Raw genomic sequence first — 20,623 nt, 5'->3', positions numbered from 1 at the left:
TTTTTTTTTTTTTTTTTTTTTTTGAGACAGCATCTCACTCTGTTGCCTAGGCTGCAGTGCAGTGGCGCAATCACAGCTCACTGCAGTCTCCACTTCCTAGGTCAAGGGATCCTTCCACTTCAGCCTCCTGAGTAGCTGGGACTATAGACTCGCACCATCATGCCTGGCTAATTTTTTATATTTTGTAGAGACAGGGTCTTACCATGTTGCCCAGGCTAATCTCAAACTCCTGGGCTCAATCAATCTTCTTGCCTTGGCCTCCCAATGTGCTGGGTGTAGGAGATCAGTCAGAGCGGTGGGAAAAATTATAGGAAAAGAACACAAATCTTGAAAGGTCAGAGGGTTTTGCAAAGCTCCAGGGGAGAATAAGCTGAAGGTTGCTGTTCTCTTACCCTGTGGGAGAGGCCAAGGAGTAGGTGCAAGGTAGTGTAGGGGAATTTATCTAAATAGGTTTGCTTATTTATATTGTCCGGAAACCAACCTTTGATCATTCCCACTGGAGACTGCTCCCTGTAAGGGGGAACAATAATGTTAATTACGCACCGTTTGTATTGGCTCCAGGCTTTATGTCTGTACTGAATAAAAGCAAGCAGCTCCAGCTGTTCAGGGCCGCTCTCTCTTTGGCCATTAGTGCTGGCAGCCCCCTGCCCCCCAATGAGGGTTTGTGGGATGAGCCCGGCAGCTGGGATTATAGGCTTGAGCTACCATGCCCAGCCTATTTTTTAAAAAGCTACTGATTGGGCTGGGCGTCTTGGCTCACACCTGTAATCCCAACACTTTTGGAGGCCAAGGTGAGTGGATCACTTGAGGCTAGGAGTTTGAGACCAACCTTGCCAACATGGTAAAAACCCCATCTCTACTAAAAATTTAAAAATTTAGCTGGATGTGGTGGTGCGCACCTGTAATCCTAGCTACTCTCGAGGCTGAGGCAGGAGAATCGCTTGAACCTGTGGGGTGGAGGTTGCAGTTAGCTGAGATTGTGCCACTGCACTCCAGCCTGAGCGACAGAGAGAGACCCTGTCTCACACACACACACACACATACACACACACACACAAAGCTACTAATGTTATTTTTATTATCAGTGGATTTTGATTTGAGGACCAGTGAACTGGAGAAATCAAGAGTGGAGGAAAAAAATTAATCTCATTTTCCCCTAAAATATGCATGTGAGATTAGCCATCATTATGACTTTTTTTTTTTTTTTTTTTTTTTGAGACAGAGTTTCTCACTCTTGTTACCCAGTCTGCAGTACAATGGCGTGATCTGGGCTCACTGCAACCTCTGACTCCCAGGTTCAAGCAATTCTCCTGCTTTAGCCTCCTGAGTAGCTGGGATTACAGTCACCTGCCACCATGCCTGGCTAATATTTTGTATTTTTAATATAGAGATGGTTTCACCGTGTTGGCCAAGCTGGTCTCAAACTCCTGACCTCAGGTGATCCAACTGCCTCAGCCTCTCAAAGTGCTGGGATTACATGCGTGAGCCACTGCAGCTGGCCAATTACGACTTTTAAAAAGAAAATATGGCCATTAATTTGAGGTCATGGACCAACACACTAGCGACATCAACTACCTCTCTCCCTTTTAGTCTCTTACCCTTGGCAATCTCCTCCAGTTGTTCATGGTGTTTTGGAAAAGAGTGGTTGGTACCTAATGTGACAGTGGCCACTTAATTTTCATTGGGTAGATGGCCTTGGGGCCCAAAGTTCCATGGCTTGTTCAAACGGAGGAAGCAAAGGAACTGAACAAGGAACTGACTTGGGCTCAGGAGTATGCATGTAGGCCTCCATAAAAACATCTGAATGAACACAGAGTCCACTGTGGCCAAGAAAGACAAAAATACTTGATGTGCTTGTACCCCAAGCTTCTGCCATCAGAGACAGGATGAATTTGCTTTTGTCTACTCTTTTTTTTTTTTTTTTTTGAGACAGAGTTTCACTCTTGTTACCCAGGCTGGAGTGCAATGGCGCGATCTCGGCTCACTGCAACCTCCACCTCCTGGGTTCAGGCAATTCTCCTGCCTCAGCCTCATGAGTAGCTGGGATTACAGGCATGCGCCACCATGCCCAGCTAATGTTTTGCATTTTTAGTAGAGACGGGGTTTCACAATGTTGACCAGGATGGTCTCGATCTCTTGACCTCGTGATCCACCTGCCTCGGCCTCCCAAAGTGCTGGGATTACAGGCGTGAGCCACCGCGCCCAGCAATTTGTCTACTCTTAAGATCCATGCTTTGTTTTGCTTAGAGAATAAAGTATAGCATTAATAAACACTAGTGTCTAAATCACTTTTGCAGATGGGACAGAAATTACTAGTTCCTTAGGTTTCATATCATCATATAAACCTTTATTTTTTTTGAGATAGGGCCTGGCTCTGTCATCCAGGCTGGAGTGCAGAGGCATGATCACAGTTTACTACAGCCTCAACCTGCCAGGCCAAAGCTATCTTCCCACCTCAGCCTCCTGAGTAGCTGGAACTACAAGCGTGCACCACCATGCCTGGTAAATTTTTTTTTTTTTTTTTTTTTTTTGAGATGGAGTCTCACCCAGGCTGGAGTGCAGTGGCATGATCCCAGCTCACTGCAGCCTCCACCTCCTGGGTTCCAGCAATTTTTCTTCCTCAGCCTCTCGAATGGCTGGGATTACAGGCGTGTGCCACCACACCCAGCTGATTTTTGTATTTTTAGCAGAGGCAGGGTTTCATCATTTTGGCCAGGCTGGTCTTGAACTCCTGACCTCAGGTGATCTTCCCACCTTGGCCTCACAACGTGCTAGGATTACAGGTGTGAGCCATCCTGCTTGCCCTGGTTAATTTTTGTATTTTTTGCAGAGACGGGGTCTCACTGTGTTGCCCAGGCTGGTCTCAATCTCCTAAACTCAAGCGATCCATCTGCCTTGGCCTCCAAAAGCGCTGCGATTACAGGTTTTGAGCCATCATGCCAGGCTGTGAGATGATCATAAACGAACATTCAGTGGTGTCGCTCCTAATTTACAGTAGAGGAAACGAGTGCAGAGAAGTTAAATAATTTGCCTAAGACGGCACTACTAGTAAGAAGCAAAGCTGTGGTCCAGATCCAGGTAGGCTAGGATCCAAAGTGCATACTCTGCGTGACAGTATTCTTCACTGAACGTGCTGAGTTGGGAGTGTGGGGACTTTGCAGTGAGGAATCTTTTAAGAAACCGGTAGTGATGGTTGGGGTTCTCTGATCGGGACTGCTCTTATTTGTAGTTATGACTACAAAATATGGGTAAATATAGGCAAGATCACTCAAATGCCTGAGGGTTATAAGTGCTTGGGGGAGAATGGGGTCAATGAGGTCCAAAACCATGACCTAGAAGTCATCTTGTCCTAAGTATTTTACCACTTGTGAGACAGCCAAACTGCACATGAGGTGGGGATCCTTCTGGGAGATCTACTATATGGGGCCCGTCTTTGATAGTGGAAGGAAGCTACCTTTATGTCCTCAAAAGGCCCCAGTGTGCGGTATTTCCTCGAGGAAGAAGGAGCATCAGATTGTTACGAGAGAAGAGATCTTTCACCCTGTGGCAGAACTTCCCTTTATCCCATTCGCGGATCAGGTTGCCCACGATGCAGGCCTGCCATGAAACACATCTGAATGAGCACGCAGAGTCCATTATGGTCAAGAAACAGAAAAATACTTAGTTATCATGTATGGTAATTATTTCTTAAACCTTGGATAATAGTACGGGGGCAGGCCTGCCTTTGGGGCCTGTGTTAACCCCAGTGTGCTCCCAGCCCTGAGAAACACAGTGCAGCCCACATCCCTTCGGGTTTCTTAAGTGTTGTCTTCTAAGGACTTCTTTCAGTTCCTGAATTTCACATAACTGCTACCGACGTTTTACCAGTTAGAAAAATGTCCAAAATAGAATAACCGAGAACTGGGGATGGTGGGGTGAGGAAAGCGACCCACATCATGCACAGTGAGGGTAAAGAACAGGCGGTTTCGCTGGCGAATAGAAGCTGTGGACTAATTTCAAGGCAGGGGAAGATTCAAGGATCCGCTCGGTCCGCGCTCACACTCTGCAGAGCGCGCTTCTCCGTCCAGGGCACAGCGCATTCCTGCACTGCCCGGAAAGGCTGCCCCGCTGGAGTCCGCTGCGGTGCGGGCACTGCCGCCGACACGCTTCAACCCTGGACGTAGGTGGATGCTCCCAGGAGAACCCTGATGTCCGAAGGCCACGACGAGGTGGGTCGCGAGAGGGGCGAGACCTCGGGCCACGGGGCGACAGCTGCAGTGTCGCGTCGCGCGCGGAGCTCGGCGGCGAGGAGCGCCAGGGCGCCGCCTCCGCTTCCAGGCCTGCGGGCTCCGCCGGGCGCGCGCTGCTGTCCGTCAACGCCCTCGGCCCGCCCCCGCCGGAGCTCCACCAATCGTAGCCGGGGGTCGGAGGGAGGAAGACGTCGCCGGGTGAGGAAGCGGTGGGGGGCTCGCGGCCTGGCGCGGCGGCGACCGACCCGGGCGTCAGGATCCTTAGCCGCCGGAGAGCGAAGGGGTGGGGCGGGTCCCGGAGGTGAGTGCGGCACGCGGGTGCGTGCGGGCGCCGGGAGGGGCCGCTGCGGGCGGAGCGACCCATTGCGCGCCCTCTCTAGCGCGCCCCTTGGCTGCGAAGCCCTCCTCCGCGCGCATTAGTTCCCGCGTCCCCAGCCCCGTGTGGAGGGTGCAGCTCCGGGGTCGTGGCCGGGGGCGCAGGGGCCAGGGAGGGGAGGCCCGGCTGGAAGGCGTCGGCAGCCCTGGAGCCCTGGTTTGCCACAGCGTCGCAGCTGGGAAGCTGAAGGCGAGGCGGGTACCGGCGGGGCGGGGCGGGGCTGGGAGCCGGCATCTCCATCCTCAGTTTCCTGGGCTCGGTGGAGTCCGGACCTCCGCGCCGCCGCGAAAGGCTCGCGTCCCCCGGGCACCGCCACTCACCCGGCGCAGAGCACCTGGCGACGCCTCGCTGCCCGTCTCACGTCTCTCGGCTCATCGCTGCTCTGGGCACCAGCTGCCTCTTGGCTGGCGCTGCTGTCACACGGTGGACTGCTCTGGCCTTACTGAGCTGCCGTTTGGGGACATCAGATTCAGGTCGTATGGGGAGAAAGGAGTGTAACTTTACAAAGTGTGATGTGGAGACCCTGGCCTGTTGCCCATTTCTGCCTGATGTAAGGCCAACTAGGGTGGTGATAAGGGTTCCGAGGCAGGATTTATGCAACATTTATGTAAAATTGTAAATTTTCCTTGCTTTCCATTATCTACGTTAAAGGGCGATTGTGGCCACATATCCTAAAGGGAAAGAATCACACTGCTCTGGTGGGGCTCCTCCCTCCTCACTGTGGTTAATTATCATTTGGAACATTAGGATATATTTGAAACTGGCAGGACTCCCAGACCCCGATAATTGTCTGAGTGGAGGCAGCAGCATACAATTTCTTCGTAGTGTTTAGGTTCTGCTTTTCTTTTCTTTTCTTTCTTTTTTTTGGCTTCTGACCAGAGATTCTATTCACAGCAAAGGTTCTGCTTTTCTTTGACTTTCTCAGTATTTTTTTTCCCATGTCTGTTACCCTCACAATCTCTTTGGGGCTGATAGAGTGTTGTTATTTGTTATTTGTTACTGAGAAAGGAAACGAAGGGGTAAATCACAGAACTGGGCTCGGCTGTCCCTATTGCCCCGGAATTGGGTTGTCCTGACTGGATAATTCAAACATCATTTTGAAAAGGTCATCCTTTTACCAACTGAAACAAATAACACCCCCTGGTCATTCTATACTAGTGGCTCTCCTGCCTGGCTGTGTGTTGTAATCATCTAGGGACCTTAAAAAAAAAAGCTGCTTCTTGGGCCTATTCCCACAGATTCTGGTTTAATTGGTTGAGTGGGGCGCAGTTATTGATATTTTTTAAAAATATCAATAAGCTTCCACGATGATTATTAATGTTCATGCAGGGTTGAATACCACAACCTCTCAATGTGTTCAATATTTAAAAACTAGCACTTAGTATGGTGTAACTTACATAACTGATTTTATTACTTCTCCACCTGCCATGTAACCTCCATGAATACATGGGGCCCTGCTTTGGAAGAAGGGCAAGGGAAGGTCCAGGTGAGTCAGCACTTTGGGCATGTGGGGTTGGAGGACATGAAGGAGAAGTGGCATCTGTGGAAACAAGTCTTGTAGACTACTGTCCCTGGTTCATCTTTTTTCAAGGATTGACCCCATTTGGTTAACCCATCATTGTGGTGGTCCTGGATGGGTCTCCAGTTCTTCATTCTGTAGATCCTGCCCTGTTTCAAGGTCTCACTCTGCATCCTATGAAATACAGCTACTCTTTGCAAAGCTTGAAATATAAGCATTTAAGTGTAGATACTTTTTATGTAAATCTGTGCTTTTGTCTCTTACTATTCTTCTAAACTATGTATTCTGAACTAAAGTTGCTCTGACTAGTACAATTACATTTATGTGGCTAACAGGTCAAACTATTTAGGATAGAGACTGCCTCAGAACTGGACAGTTCCCATGCAGTTGTGTCTAATATAATGTCTTTGTGGAATGGTTGCCTGAGAACATTAGCTCCCCAGGGGATATAGGGTTGCTGTCTAATTTTCATTGTTTAGTATTGAATTCAGGAATTTCCTTTGTGTTACTGACAATTGTAAATCTAAATGATGTGAGCAACTACTTTGTAATTCTCTTGTGAGATGGGGTAGAACCCTAATGGCAATCTGGGATTATTGTCACAGGCCATAATGAAGTTAGATTGGCCACTGTGAGTCTTGGATATGGAAGTAGGCTTAATAAAAATTTGGCAGAACACTTCCAGCAAATACTGGGTTCCACATGTAAGTCAGAGCATGCATTTAACTTTTTGCTTGTCCTTTGCACATATTAATAAAAATAAAACATGAATAAGTGGTGTTCTGACATTTGAAAACATGATCACTCAAGTTTAGATTCCTTGAATTATAACTTTTATCTGTACAGATACTTATTTTTTTTCTGTAGAGGAAAACAAGATCATTGAATCATTGAGCTACATAATTAGTTTTTAAGAAAAAAACATTTGGAGCTTTTATCTTTGGTTTCTATTTTTTTTCACTTATATTGCTATTTATAAAGTTTTGACCTGCAGCCAAGGTCTGAGAGTGATTTGCCAGTTTGAAGTTAATGTATTTAAATAGACAGTTACTATTTCTTATTAGTAAGGAAAAGGAAACATTCCTATCCCCACTCCTTCCACTGTATCATATATAACTCTGCCTGTAAAATTTTACTCTTAATTTCTACTATGTTTTTTTAAACTTCATTTTCAGTATCTTTAACCATTGTATCATGTGCATATTTCTGTTGCAGCAAGAAGAATGATATAAAAATGAAAAAAACATTTATGTGTGTTTCAGATGTGGCATGAAGAAAATAAGGACTGCTGGTCAAAATTGCCTGAGTTCAGAATTTCCTGCTGGAAGGAAGGTTAGACATAACTTCTGATTTCTAGTTCCAGGAAGCATCTCTTCTTGGAAAATTTCCAAAAAAGGTAAATTACATTGAATTATATATTTTTACTTCATTGGTTAATCTGAGAAACTTTGGAATCATTCCCTGCCAACACTGTTGTTCTTACTTGATTTTAAGGCTCCTTACAAATAGCTTTCTTGTTATAATGCGTAGGTTTATATTTATAGGACAATACCAGAAACCTGTTATAGGTTTTTTTTTTAAACTACAATTACCTCATGCTGTAACATAGGTTTCTTCTTTCACTTAAAAAATCTTTCAGTTTAAGTTGAATCGATTTCACCTATGATTTAATGCTTTGTTTCTCCTATATCTTATCTTTAATTTTTACTTTTAGAAATTGGTTTTATTCTTTATTTTATTTTATTTGAGACAGAGTCTCGCTCTGTTACCCAGGCTGGAGTACATTGGTGTGATCATGGTTCACTGTAGCCTCGACCTCCTAGGCTCAAACAATTCTCCTACCTCAGCCTTCTGAGTAGCTGGGACTAAGGTAAGTACCACCATGCCCAGCTAATTAATTTTTTTTTTTTTTTGTAGAGTTGGGGGTCTCACTATCTTGCCTAGGCTAGTCTTGAACTCCTGGTCTCAAGCAATCCTCCTGCCGTGGCCTCCCAAAGTGGTGGGATTACTGACATTTGCTACCATGCCTGGCCCAGCTTTATTCTTTGTGTTTTTGATTTTTATTTCCCGGTGAAAAATTGGGACATACAGATAAAGGAGAAAACAAAAACTGCCCAGAGGTGACAAGTCTTAAAATTTTAGTGTACATCTTTTCAAAGAGAGGTCTGTCTAGTGTGCCTCACATAACATCTACTTAGGTGTACAGATGGGTCTCTCAAATGTCAGTGTTCTACTTGCTTGTAGCAGAAAGTCAGGTCTTTTCCTGTCACGGTCCTCCTAAATTATTGTCAGTAGAGGTCGATAGCTGGGAGGGGCTTCTTGCGTTGCTGCCTATAGCCCTGTGGTTCTTTCACTTTAGAGTCTCCTGCCCTTGCCTTCCTTCTGCATCACTGACAGTGTTGTGTTGCTGCTGCCTGGCTGAACCACACTAATGTCCTTTAAATGGCTAGTGTCCCCACAACACATGACCACACCTGCCTATGGTGCAACTGAATTCCTGTTGGTCTTTTCCCTCTCTGGCCGTCAGGGAAAACTTGTTTTTTTTTTTTTTTAGACAACTTTTTGAGAAGGATTTCGATAGCAAAACAACTGGGTCCCTGATGACAGAGTTATCTTCTGTTTTACAGCCAGTTTCTTCCCAGAATTTATAGGCAGTATGAGGTGGATGAGTGCCTGGATATTGGAGAGGGGAGGTGTTAGGGGGCCAGAGAATGGAGAAGCACAGTCTTTCGCAGTTCCCGGCATCCCTGTGGAGGTGGCCAGGACTGGTGGATTTATTTTTCCTTAAGAAGGGACTGACATCTTGTCTAATATGAGTGTAAACTTTTCAAGGGGAATTTCTGGCACTTAGTACAGTGTGTGGTACAGAGTAGGCCTCCATAATTTTTTGTTGCATATGTAAAGAAGTAAGTACCTTGAACAAATCAGAAAAGTATGATACGTTTCACTAAGTTGCTTTTTCTCTGAAATATGGTTTTAAAAAAATATAGTCATAATTGGTATAGTCTAGTTTGAGAGATAAGAAATACAAATGGAGGGTGAGGCAGAAAAAAATACAAATAGAGATCAGCTGAGAAGTGAAAATAAGTGCTGTGGGAACTCTGAGGATGGAAAGCTTGCTGGAATGGCTCACCCTTGTCTCCTTTGTAAAGCTGATTTTCATTGGGGTTGGAAATGGTTCAGACAGGTGAGGCAGAGGAGCGAGAGAATGGGGGCTTGCCAGGTCCAACACAAAGTGGAGCAAAGCGTTGACACAGCTGAGCTATTCTGAGATACTCTGTACCATGATTTTGTACCCTGTCTGCCTTTATTTCTATGTCCTTCCCTCCATGGACAGCCTCTCTGGGGACAGAATACTAGGACATTTTCTGTTTACTTATCTCAAAATAGCAAGTGGAAAGAGCATTTGAAGTTGTTGCATGAGAGAACACTTAGGCATGGCTGACTCTCAAGTCCTCTGCTTCTAGCAGATATGGTGAAGGATTTTGGGATCCTGTTACCCATTTTTCAAGGTTGATTTTTCTACCCTCAATCTTCCAGGCAGATATGTGTCCTCCTGTGCCTTATTACTTAGCTGAGGGAGCATCAGGACCACATAAGTGGTGGGAGAGAGCTGGAAACCCAAAGAGTGTGTCCTATCTCCTACCGTACTTAGGAGTGGCACTCCTTGTTTTCCAGAGAATGTCAGGATGCTTTGCACTGTATCCCAGAGCTCTTCATGAAAACACAGTTTCCTCTTCATATTCTTTAAATGTAATTAATATAGCATTGTTATATAACTTTAAAGGGGAAGGGAAGTGATTTTATTTACTGAGATCTCTGTAGAAATTTAACAGTTACTTTTATTTCACAATTTCTGAATTTGAAGACATACTTCCTTGATTCTTAACAGTTAAAACCTAAATAGGCAATAGGGAAAATTTTATTGTATTTACGCAGAAGCCTGCACTGGGAAAGGAGACCTTGAGGAGATTGTCTGGAAATGAGAAGACATTACTGTGCTCTGGCTCTTTGCTTTCTCTTTGTGACTTTGGGCCTTAGATAAGGTTAAGGAAGAGGAAATGTAATGTTTTTCCTCTCACCCCACTCTAGGCCATTGCAGTTGGTGATGTTCTCTCATCTCCTCTCTTTGAAGGAGTTCTTTGAAGAAAAATGTGCTGCTTGAATCAACTGCAGTCTCTCCACTACATAAGAACTCTTAAGGGTACTAGCAGAATAGAAGCAAATGAAACTGAAAGCTCATCTGCAGCTCAGAAAAACAAAAACATGGAATTTTAAAGAGTGAAGGTAGCCTGGTGTCGGCCATGGGTGATCAAGATACAGCCAGACAATGTGGACCAATTTCTTCAAACTACGGCTTTTCTGCTGTCTGCTTGCAGTGTTGATGGTGGTGGTGCTGGTCGTCAATGTTACTCAGGTAGAGGTGAGTACCCAGTATAATCCCTCATAACTAAGCCAGCCCTGTCTGGGGATTTGGGCCTAACCAGCCTGGGAAAATATTGGTTATCGGAAGCTTATCCTAGTTACAGTTCTTGTTTTCATTTATTCAATAAGTATTTTAGTGCCCACAATGGTTATATACTGGGCTAGTCACTGAGGGTACACTGAAGACATTTCTTCGCTTACGGGCCTTTGATTCTAGAACTCACACTGTAAGTGTGCATGGAAGAAAATAATAAGTAATAATCACATAATAATCATAATGATGGCTGGGTGCGGTGGCTCATGCCTGTAATCCCAGCACTTTGGGAGGCTGAGGTGGGTGGATCATGAGGTCAAGAGATCAAGACCATCCTGGCCAACATGGTGAAAACCCGTCTCTACTAAAAATACAAAAATTAGTTGGGCATGGTGGCGCATGTTTGTAGTCCCAGCTACTCAGGAGGCTTAAACAATTCTCTTGTTTAAGCAAGAGAATTGCTTAAACCCAGGAGGCAGAGGTTGTGTTGAGCCTAGATTGCGCCATTGCACTCCAGCCTGGGTGACAGAGTGAGTTTCTGTCTTAAAAAAAAAATAGTAATGATAATTGGAGATTGTGAAAAGTGCAATAAGGAAAGGGAGCTATTCTAGGATAGCTTTAGAATGATGAAGGAAAAGCCTCTTCAAGGAGGGGACCTTTTAGTCGGCACATGGAAAAAAGCTGAAGGAGTATTTCAAGGGAGGGAGTAGATGGATCTGTTTTGAAGATTACTAGATGGCACTCAGGGATGGGGACCATGTCTTACTGAATCCCTCACAAGGGCCTGGCACTGAGAAGGGTCTTAGTAGTGTTCCTTCTTCCTTGCCCCCAGCCCCAACATGAACTCATATAACCAAAACTTATGGAGGAGTTCTGGATAAAAGGATGCTTTCCTTTTGTTTTGTTGGCTTGTGGTACTTCTCAGATTACATAACCAACTTAATTATGGCATTTCTTTTCTTATTAGAGGTAGCATAAGATTCTCTAAAAGCTAAGCCATAGGCTTTAGGCTTTTAAAAACATTTCTCCTGCTGGAACCAACTTTGTGGTTTTTAGGAGAACACCTGATCTCACTATGAAATGGGCACACTAAGGTCCTACAGATCTTTTTATGTGTGCAATGAGTAAAACTTGTTAGGTACTTTGGAGAATGTGAAGTAATTCTGTTAAATATTTCCTATTGGAAATAGCTTAAGGCATAAAAGGTAGGTATTACTTCCTGTTTTTCTTTGCTTAAACTGTTCTTGCATGTTTTACTATATAAGATACTACCAATTCTACACCAGTAGTTCCTTTTACCTGGTAGCTGTGGATGATGTGTCTAGGTATTTTAGAAACTCCTCTTTTTAAAAGAATTTTTTTTGTGGTAAATATATATAACATAGAATTTGTCATTTTAACCACTTTTAAGTGTACAATTGAGTAGCATTAAGTACATTCATATTGTTGTGCAACCACCAGCACCATCTATGTCTAGAACTTTTTCATCTTCCCAAACTGCAACTCTTTACCCATTAAACAGTGATTACCTAGGCCAGGCGCAGTGGCTCATGCCTGTGATACCAGCACTTTGGGAGGCTGAGGCAGGAGGAACACTTTAGGTCAGGAGTTCGAGACCAACCTGGTCAATGTGGTGAAAGCCTATCTCTACTAAAAATACAAAAATTAGCTGAGCCTGGTGGTGCACGCCTGTAATCCCAGCTGTTCGGGAAGCTGAAGCATGAGAATTGCTTGGACCTGGGAGGCAGAGGTTGCTGTGAGCCGAGATTGAACCACTACACTCCAGCTTGGGTGACGGAGAGAGACTGTCTCAAAACAAAAACAAAAACAAAAAAAACCAAAAACCCAATGACAACAAAAAACAATGATTACCCATTCCTCCGTACCCCCTGCTCCTTGGCATACACTCTTCTTTCTGTCTCTATGAACTCGACAACTCTAAGTACCTCATATAAGTGGAATCATATGGTATTTGTCTTTTTTTTTTTTTTTTTTAAGACATAGTCTCGCTCTGTTGCCCAGGCTGGAGTACAGTGGCATGATCTTGGCTCACTGCCACCTCTGCCTCCTGGGTTCAAGTGATTCTCATGCCTCAGCCTTCCAAGTAGCTGGGATTATAGGCATGTGCCACCACGCCCAGCTAATTTTTGTATTTTTAATAGAGACAGGGTTTTGCCACATTGGCCAGGCTGGTCTTGAACTCCTGACCTCAGGTGATCCACTCGCCTTGGCCTTCCAAAGTGCTGAGAATATAGGCGTGAGCCACCATGCCCAGCTCAGTAGCATTAAGTCTTATTTACATTGTCTTGAAATAGATCTCCAAAACCCCTTTTATCCTCTTAATATCTGTAGAATTGTGTTTTATCTTATTACTCCTGATCAGTCTGACCAGAGGTTTGTGTTTTATTGATCTTTTTGAAGAACCAGCTTTTGGTTTCATTATTTTTCTGTTTTCTGTTGGGTCAGTTTCCATTTTGATCTTTACTGTTTCCCTTCTTCTGTTTCCTTTGGATTTAATTGTCTCTTTCTAGTTTCTTAATGTGGTAGCTTTAGTCGTTGTTTTGAGATCTTTCTTTTCTAATTAAATGTTTAATGCTATAAATTTTCTTTTACAAGACTGGGTATGGTAGCTTATGCCTGTAATCCCAGCACTTTGGGAGAGTGAGGTGGGAGGATCACTTGAGGCCAGAAGTTTGAGACCACCCTGGGCAACATAGTGAGACCCCCATCTCTACAAAAAATTTTAAAAAATTGGCTGGGTGTAATGGTGTGTGCCTGTAATCCTAGCTACTTGGGAAGCTGACACAGGATAATCCCTTGAGCCCAGGAGTTTAAGATTATGGTTAGCTATGATCATGTCACTGCACTTCAGCTTGGGCAACAGAGTGAGACCCTGTCTTTAAAAAAATAATAAAAAAATTTATTTCTATATACTGCTCTAGTGTATACCACACATTTAGATATGATTTGTTTTCATTTTCATTTTCATTCAGCTGAACTACATTCTAATTTTCCTTTTTCTTTTCTTTAACCCATGTGTTATTTAAGTTTTTTTTTTTTTTTGAGACGAGTTTCACTCTGTCACCCAGGCTGGAGTGCAGTGGCATGCTCCTGGCTCACTGCAGCTACAACCCTTGGGCTCAAGTAATCTTCCCACCTCACCCTCCCAAGTAACTGGGACTACAGGTGTCTGACACCATACCCAGCTAATTTTTTATGTTTTTGCAGAGATGGGGTCTCACTCTGTTTTCCAGGCTTGTCTCAAACTTCTAGACTCAAACGATCCTCCTGCCTAAGCCTCCCAAAGTGCTGCAATTACAGGTGTGAGCCACTGCATCCAGCCCCATATTTAGAAGCGTTGTTTAACTTTCAAATATTTGGATATTTTGCAAATACCTTTCTGTTATTGATTCCTGATTTGGTTCCCCTGAGAACATACTTTGTATGACTTGAATTCTTTTAAAACATTATCGAGATTTGTTTATAGCACAGAATATGTTCTATTTTGATATATAGTCTATGTGTACTGGAAAGGAATGCATTCTGCTCTTACTGCATGGAGTATTCTATAAATGTCAGTTAGATCCACATGGTTCATGGTGTTGGTCGTCTTCTGTATATCCTTACTATTTTCTGCTCTATCAGTTATTGAAAGGAGAATATTGAAATCTCTGACTATAATTGTGAATTTGTCTATTTCACCTGGCATTTCTGTCAGTTTTCACTTCATGTGTTGTGAAGTTCTGTTCTTAGGTACTTAATGTTTAGAATTGTTGTGTCCTCTTGATGAATTCAGTTGCTTTACCATCACAAATTGGCCTTCTTCATCCTTGGTAAAATTCTTTGCTCTGAAATTTACTGTATATGGTATTATATAACCACTCTAGCTTTCCTTCCTTTGCTGTTAGCAAGTATATCTTTTTCCATCCTTTTGGTATTATTTTTTATTATTTTTGAGACAGGGTCATGCTCTGTTGCCCAGGCTGGAATGCAGTGGCACAATCACGACTCACCACAGCCTTTGTCTCCCACGCTCAAGCAGTCCTTCCCACTCAGCCCTTCCCACTCAGCCTCCTGAGTAGCTGGGACTACAGGCGTGTTCCACCATGCTTGGCTAATTTTGTGTATTTTCTTTTTAGATATGTGTTTTGCCATGTTGCCCAGGCTGGTCTTGAACTCCTGGGCTCAAGTGATCTGGCTGCCTTAGCCTTCTAAAGTGCTTGGACTGCAGGTTGAGTCACCACATCCAGCCAGTTTACTATTTTTTAAACCTATTTGTGTTTTTATATTTATTTATTTATTGAATTGTATTTTTAAAAAATTTTAATTTAGGTTTGAGGGTACATGTGAAGGTTTGTTACATAGGAAGCATATGTCACGGGTTTGTGTACATATTATTTCATAACCCAGGTATTAAGTCCAGTACCCTCTCTGCTCCTCTCCCTCCCCCCACTCTTTCCCATCAAGTAAACCCCTGTTGTTTCTTTCTTTGTGTTCATAAGTTCTTATCGTTTAGTTCCCAGTTATAAGTGAGAACATGCAGTATTTGGTTTTCTGTTCCTGTGTTAGTTTGCTAAGGATAATAGCCTCCAACTCCATCCATGTTCCCACAAAAAAACATGATCTTGTTCTTTCTTATGGCTGTATAGTAATCCATGCTATATATGTAATATAAGATTTTCTTATATTTCATATGGAATATATTTTCATTATCCAATCTGTTATTGATAGGCATTTAGGTTGATTCCATGTCTTTGCCATTGTGAATAGTGCTGCAGTGAACATTCACATACATACGTCTTTATGGTGGAATGATTTATATTCCACTGGGTATATACCCAGTAATAAGATTGCTGGGTGGAGCAGTAGTTCTGTTTTTAGGTCTCTGAGGAAATGCCATACTGCTTTCCACAATGATTGAACTAATTTACACTCCCACCAACTGTGTGTATGTGTTCCCTTTCCTCTTCAACCTTGCCAGCATCTGTTATTTTTTGACTTTTTAATAATAGCTATTCTGACTGGTGTGAGATTTCACTGTGGTTTTGATTTGTATTTCTCTAATGATCAGTGATATTGACCTTTTTTAAATATGCTCTTTGGCTGTATGTATGTCTTCTTTTGAGAAGTTTCTATTCATGTCCTTTGCCCACTTTTTAATGGAGTTATTTTTCTCTTGTAAATTTGTTTAAGCTCCTCATAGATGCTGGATATTAGACCTTTGTCAGATGCATAGTTTGCAAATATTTTCTCCCATTATGCAGGTTGTCTGTTTACTTTGTTGATATTTTCTTTTGCTGTGCACAAGCTCTTAAGTTTAATTAGATCCTACTTGTCAATTTCTGCTTTTGTTGCAATTGCTTTTGGTGTCTTTGTCATGAAATCGTTGCCCATTTGTCCAGGATGGTATTGCCTAGGTTGTCTTCTAGTGTTTTTACAGTTTTGGATTTTACATTTAAATTTTTAATCCACCTTGAGTTGATTTTTGTATATAGTATAAGGAAGGAGTCAGTTTCAATGTTTTGCATATGGCTAGCCAATTATTCCAGTACCAGTATAATTTTCCTCATTGCCTGTTTTTGTCAGCTTTGTTGAAGATCAGAAGATGGTTGTAGATGTGTGGCCTTATTTCTGGATTCTCTATTCTGTTTTGTTGGTCTCTGTGCCTGTTTTTGTACCAGTACCATGCTGTTTTGGTTACTGTAGCCTTATAGTATAATTTGAAGTCAGGTAACGTGATGACTTTAGCTTTGTTCTTTTTTGCTTAGGATTGCCTTGGCTATTCAGGCTCTTTTTGGTTCCATATAAATTTAAAAATAACCTTTTCTGGTTTTGTGAAGAATGTTTTCAGTAGTTTGATAGGAATAGCATTGAATCTGTAAATTGCTTTGGGCAGTGTAGCCATTTTATTGATATTGATTCTTTTTATCCATAAGCATGGAATGTGTTTCCATTTATTTGTGTCTTCTCTGATTTCATTGAGTAGTGTTTTGTAATTGTCATTTTAGAGCTCTTTTACCTCCCTTGTTAGCTATATTCGTGACTATTTTATTATTTTTGTGGCAATTGTGAATGGGATTGCCTTTCTGATTTGGCTCTTGGTTTGGCTATTGTTGATGTATAGGAATGCTAGTGATTTTTGTACATTGTTTTTGTATTCTGAAACTTTGCTGAAGTTGTTTATTAACTGGAGGAGCTTTTGGGCGGAGACTATGGAGTTTTCTAGATATTGAATCATGTCATCTGCAAACAGAGATAGTTTGACTTCCTCTCTTCCTATTTGGATGCCCTTTATTTCTTTCTCTTGCCTGATTGCTCTGGCTAGAACTTCCAATATTATGTTGAATATAAGTGGTGAGAGGTGACATCCTTTTCTTGTGCTGGTTTTCAAGGGAAGTGCTTCCAGCTTTTGGCCATTCATATGATGCTGTCCGTGGTGTTTTTATATGTAAAGCAGGTTTCGTCTAGCTATCATGTAATTGGATCTTGTTTTTTATCCAATCAGACAGTCTTTGCCTTTTAGTTGAGGTGCTTAGCCTGTTTACATTTAATATACTTTTTGAAAGCGTTATGGTTACATCTACCATTTTGCTGTTTGTTTTATATTTATCCCACATCTTCTTTATTCCTTTCTTCCTTTTTTTGTGCCCCCCCCTTTTTTTTCATATTAATTGACAAGGTTTTTTTTTTTTTCCCCCCCTGGGCTTTTCTAGTCTGGCTGGTAAGAAGTACTATTCCTGTATAAACCTAGGTTATTGTTCACTTTTTTTTTTCTCTCAGGTAGTTCTTTACCCAGCCTCCAATAGTTTCCTTGTGCACATATGCTCATTATCACACTGCTGAATACTTGAGTATTCTCTGTAATGTCCTGAGTTATTTTCTGCACAGTTGTTCTGCTTTCCTGTGAATTATAATCACCATGGTCTTTAAGACTCTCAGCCTCATCTCCTTGCCTTGGGTAGTTTGCCATGCTCCACCAGGGCTCCTCTCCCTGTGCTGCAGCCTGGAAGCTCTCTCAAGATCTAAGCAAAGGACAGTCATAGGGCTCACCTCATTTGTTTACTGTCTCTCATCACTGTGTTTTATTGTCTGATGCCTAGTTTCTGGAAAACCATTGTTTTATGTATTTTGGCTTTTTTTTTCCTTGAGTTGTTTCATGTGGGAGGCTAAATCGCATTACTGTTTCTCTATCTTGGCTGAAAGTGGAAGTTTGAGGGACTTGAATTTGAGGAGAAAGAGGATATAGAGAAGCTGAAGAGGAGGAGAGGATGAGATCTACAGCACAGATGGAGCATATAACCTTCTATAGGACAAGGAACATGAGTATATTGTGAGTATTCTTGTTATTTTATTAAGTATATAGGAGGAGCCATGTTCCTTCCTCTGACCTAAAAGGGAAAGAAAGCTGTTATGATGGTTGGCAATGCAGATACCTTTGCTGCCAGAGAGTAGGACATTCGGGGATTTTCTGGCTGTAAAGGAGATGGAAGGTAGAAGGAGGGTGGAACCCAGGAGGTTTGTGTACAGGGGTTTGAAATAATGGTTTTCTAGTTGGAGTTTGAAATAATGGATTTCTAGATGGAGTAGGATGGCAGTGGGACAATAAATTTCAAGACCTTAGGTGTGCATGGCACTCACCTGCATTGGTTTTGTGAGTGTGTATGCTAATTTTCTCATATTCAACAGATTGAGTATTATAATAGAGAAAAAAAGATGTGTGGGTCTTGGGTAGAGGAGGAGGAAGGTAAAGGGAGAGAGAGGGTAGTCTACAGTCCCACAACAGTAATGTAATAACAGTCAGGGGCCGGGTGTGGTAGCTCACGCCTGTAATCCCAGCACTTTGGGAGGCTGAGGTGGGCAGATCATGAGGTCAGGAGATCGAGACTATCCTGACCAACATGGTGAAATCCCGTCCCACTAAAATATATATATATATATATATAAATTAGCCAGGCGTGGTGGCATGCTCCTGTAGTTCCAGCTATTCGGGAGGCTGAGGCAGAAGAATCGATTGAACCTGTGAGGCAGAGGTTGTAGTGAGTCGAGATTGCACCATTGCATTCCAGTCTGGTGCCAGAGCAAGACTCCGTCTCAAAAAATACCCAACAGACAAAAAACAGTCAGGAAGGAATGTTAGAAAATTCCCCTTTTTTTCTACTTTAGTTCTTGGAAACTTCTGTACTTAATGCCAGTTAAACGCTCTAATTATCTGAACAAAGTAACTCTTCTCTACTGAATGTAGAAGGGAGGTATCAATATTGAATAAACAGTTCTGATATTGAAAATCAGATGATTCTTTTAGTGGAGTGAGCTGTAAGCATTTTCACCTGTCTAAAGACGTCATCTTGTCCAGCATGATACTATTGTCATGAATTTTAAGCCATTTATTACTATGATGATCATGGATAAAGAAGCTTGGAGTAAATGGGGAAAAGACTCTGAAATTTGGCAGTCTCTCACTCCCTAATTCCTTTCTATACTATGCTGCTGATCCTCACTATACTCTTTTTATGATTGGAGTATATGATCATTTTCTAAAAAGCAGACTCAATTTTAATTAAATATATTACATTAGTCGGGCACAATGGCTCATGCCTGGATTCCCAGCACATTGGGAGGCCCAAGTGGGCAGATTACCTGAGGTCAGTAGTTTGAGACCAGCCTGGCCAACATGATGAAACCCGTCTCTATTAAAAGTACAAAAATTAGCTGGGTGTAGTAGTGGGTGCCTGTAATCCCAGCTACTCAGGAGACTGAGACATGAGAATCACTTGAACCCAGGTGGTGGAAGTTGCACTGAGCTGAGATTGCACTTTAGCCTGGGCGACAAAGTGAGACTCCATCTTAAAAAAACAAACAAACCCATAATATGAGAAAGAGGTATTTGTAACAATATCTAGCAAAAGATTGGAGGGAGAATTGCAGTCTTTTACTTCTCGGATGAGCTCTCATTGAGCAAGGCCTGTATTTTTTTTCTTTTGCCTTATTCATTGATATTTTAAATATGTATTATAACACCTGTGTATTAGGGCTTTGGGCTTCAAGTAAAAGACACCCGATTCAAGCTAATGATAGTATATATTATTCATTTGAATAGAAGTCAGTAGATAGGTTGGGCATAATTCTTTTGGGAACCAGCCTTTGTTTGTCTGTAAGCCTCTTAACTCTGCCTTCTTTTGTGTTACCTTTTATCTATGGCATCCTCCTTCATGGTTGATTGTAGGATGGCTGCCAGAGCAATAGGGTGGTTATTTTCGTTTCTTTCTTTTTTTTTTTTTTTTTTTGAGACGGAGTTTCACTCTTGCTACCCAGGCTGGAGTGCAATGGCGCGATCTCAGCTCACCGCAACCTCCGCCTCCTGGGTTCAGGCAATTCTCCTGCCTCAGCCTCCTGAGTAGCTGGGATTACAGGCACGCGCCACCATGCCCAGCTAATGTTTTGTATTTTTAGTAGAGACGGGGTTTCACTATGTTGACAAGGATGGTCTCGATCTCTTGACCTCATGATCCACCCGCCTTGGCCTCCCAAAGTGCTGGGATTACAGGCTTGAGCCACCGCGCCCGGCTGGTGGTTGTCTTCTTGTAATGTCCACCTGAAGGAACAGTTGTTCTCTTCAAACCATCTCAAGATACTACTTGTGTCAGGCCAGGGGCCGTGGCTCATGCCTGTAATCCCAGCACTTTGAAAGGCCGAGGCGGGCAGATCACCTGAGGTCAGGAGTTCGAGACCAGCCTGGCCAATGTGGCGAAACCCCATCTACTAAAAATGCAAAAAATTAGCTGGATGTGGTGACACACACTTGTAATTCCAGCTACTCGGGAGCCTGAGGCAGGAGAATTGCTTGAACCTGAGAGGAGAAGGTTGCAGTGATTGTATCACTGCACTCTAGCCTGGGTGACAGGGCAAGACTCCATCTAAAAAAAAAAAAAAAAAAAAAAAAGATATTGTGTTTTTTCATTTGCAAGTGAAATTCAAATAGCTGTTACCAGGGGGATTAGTCGTCCCTGGATTTGGCTGCATGCAAGCATAAGCCTCCAGCA

The 20,623-nt window shown here is 42.8% G+C and overlaps 1 protein-coding gene across 6 annotated transcripts in view; it reads left to right on the top strand.

Moving 5' to 3' along the window:
• The first annotated feature begins 4,430 nt into the window (after positions 1-4,430).
• The window catches only part of NXPE3 (neurexophilin and PC-esterase domain family member 3), a 41,231-nt gene continuing 25,038 nt past the window's right edge, over positions 4,431-20,623 (top strand). Inside the window, exons 1-4 of one of the 6 annotated variants that reach the window (XM_032299230.1) lie at positions 4,431-4,530; positions 7,340-7,520; positions 7,878-7,994; positions 10,260-10,547. In XM_032299230.1, coding sequence (XP_032155121.1) covers positions 10,455-10,547 — 93 coding nt within the window. In that variant the 5' untranslated portion in view covers positions 4,431-4,530; positions 7,340-7,520; positions 7,878-7,994; positions 10,260-10,454. Of the gene's footprint in view, positions 4,531-4,853; positions 7,521-7,873; positions 7,995-10,216; positions 10,548-20,623 lie in introns of those variants that run through there. The other 5 variants (XM_032299229.1, XM_032299227.1, XM_032299225.1 and 2 more) reach the window with 5 other exon arrangements.

Source organism: Sapajus apella, unplaced genomic scaffold (genome assembly GCF_009761245.1).
Source record: "Sapajus apella isolate SASKATOON/1434 unplaced genomic scaffold, GSC_monkey_1.0 scaffold40, whole genome shotgun sequence".
Lineage (NCBI taxonomy): Eukaryota > Metazoa > Chordata > Mammalia > Primates > Cebidae > Sapajus > Sapajus apella.
This window is presented reverse-complemented; position numbering and strand designations above follow the sequence as displayed.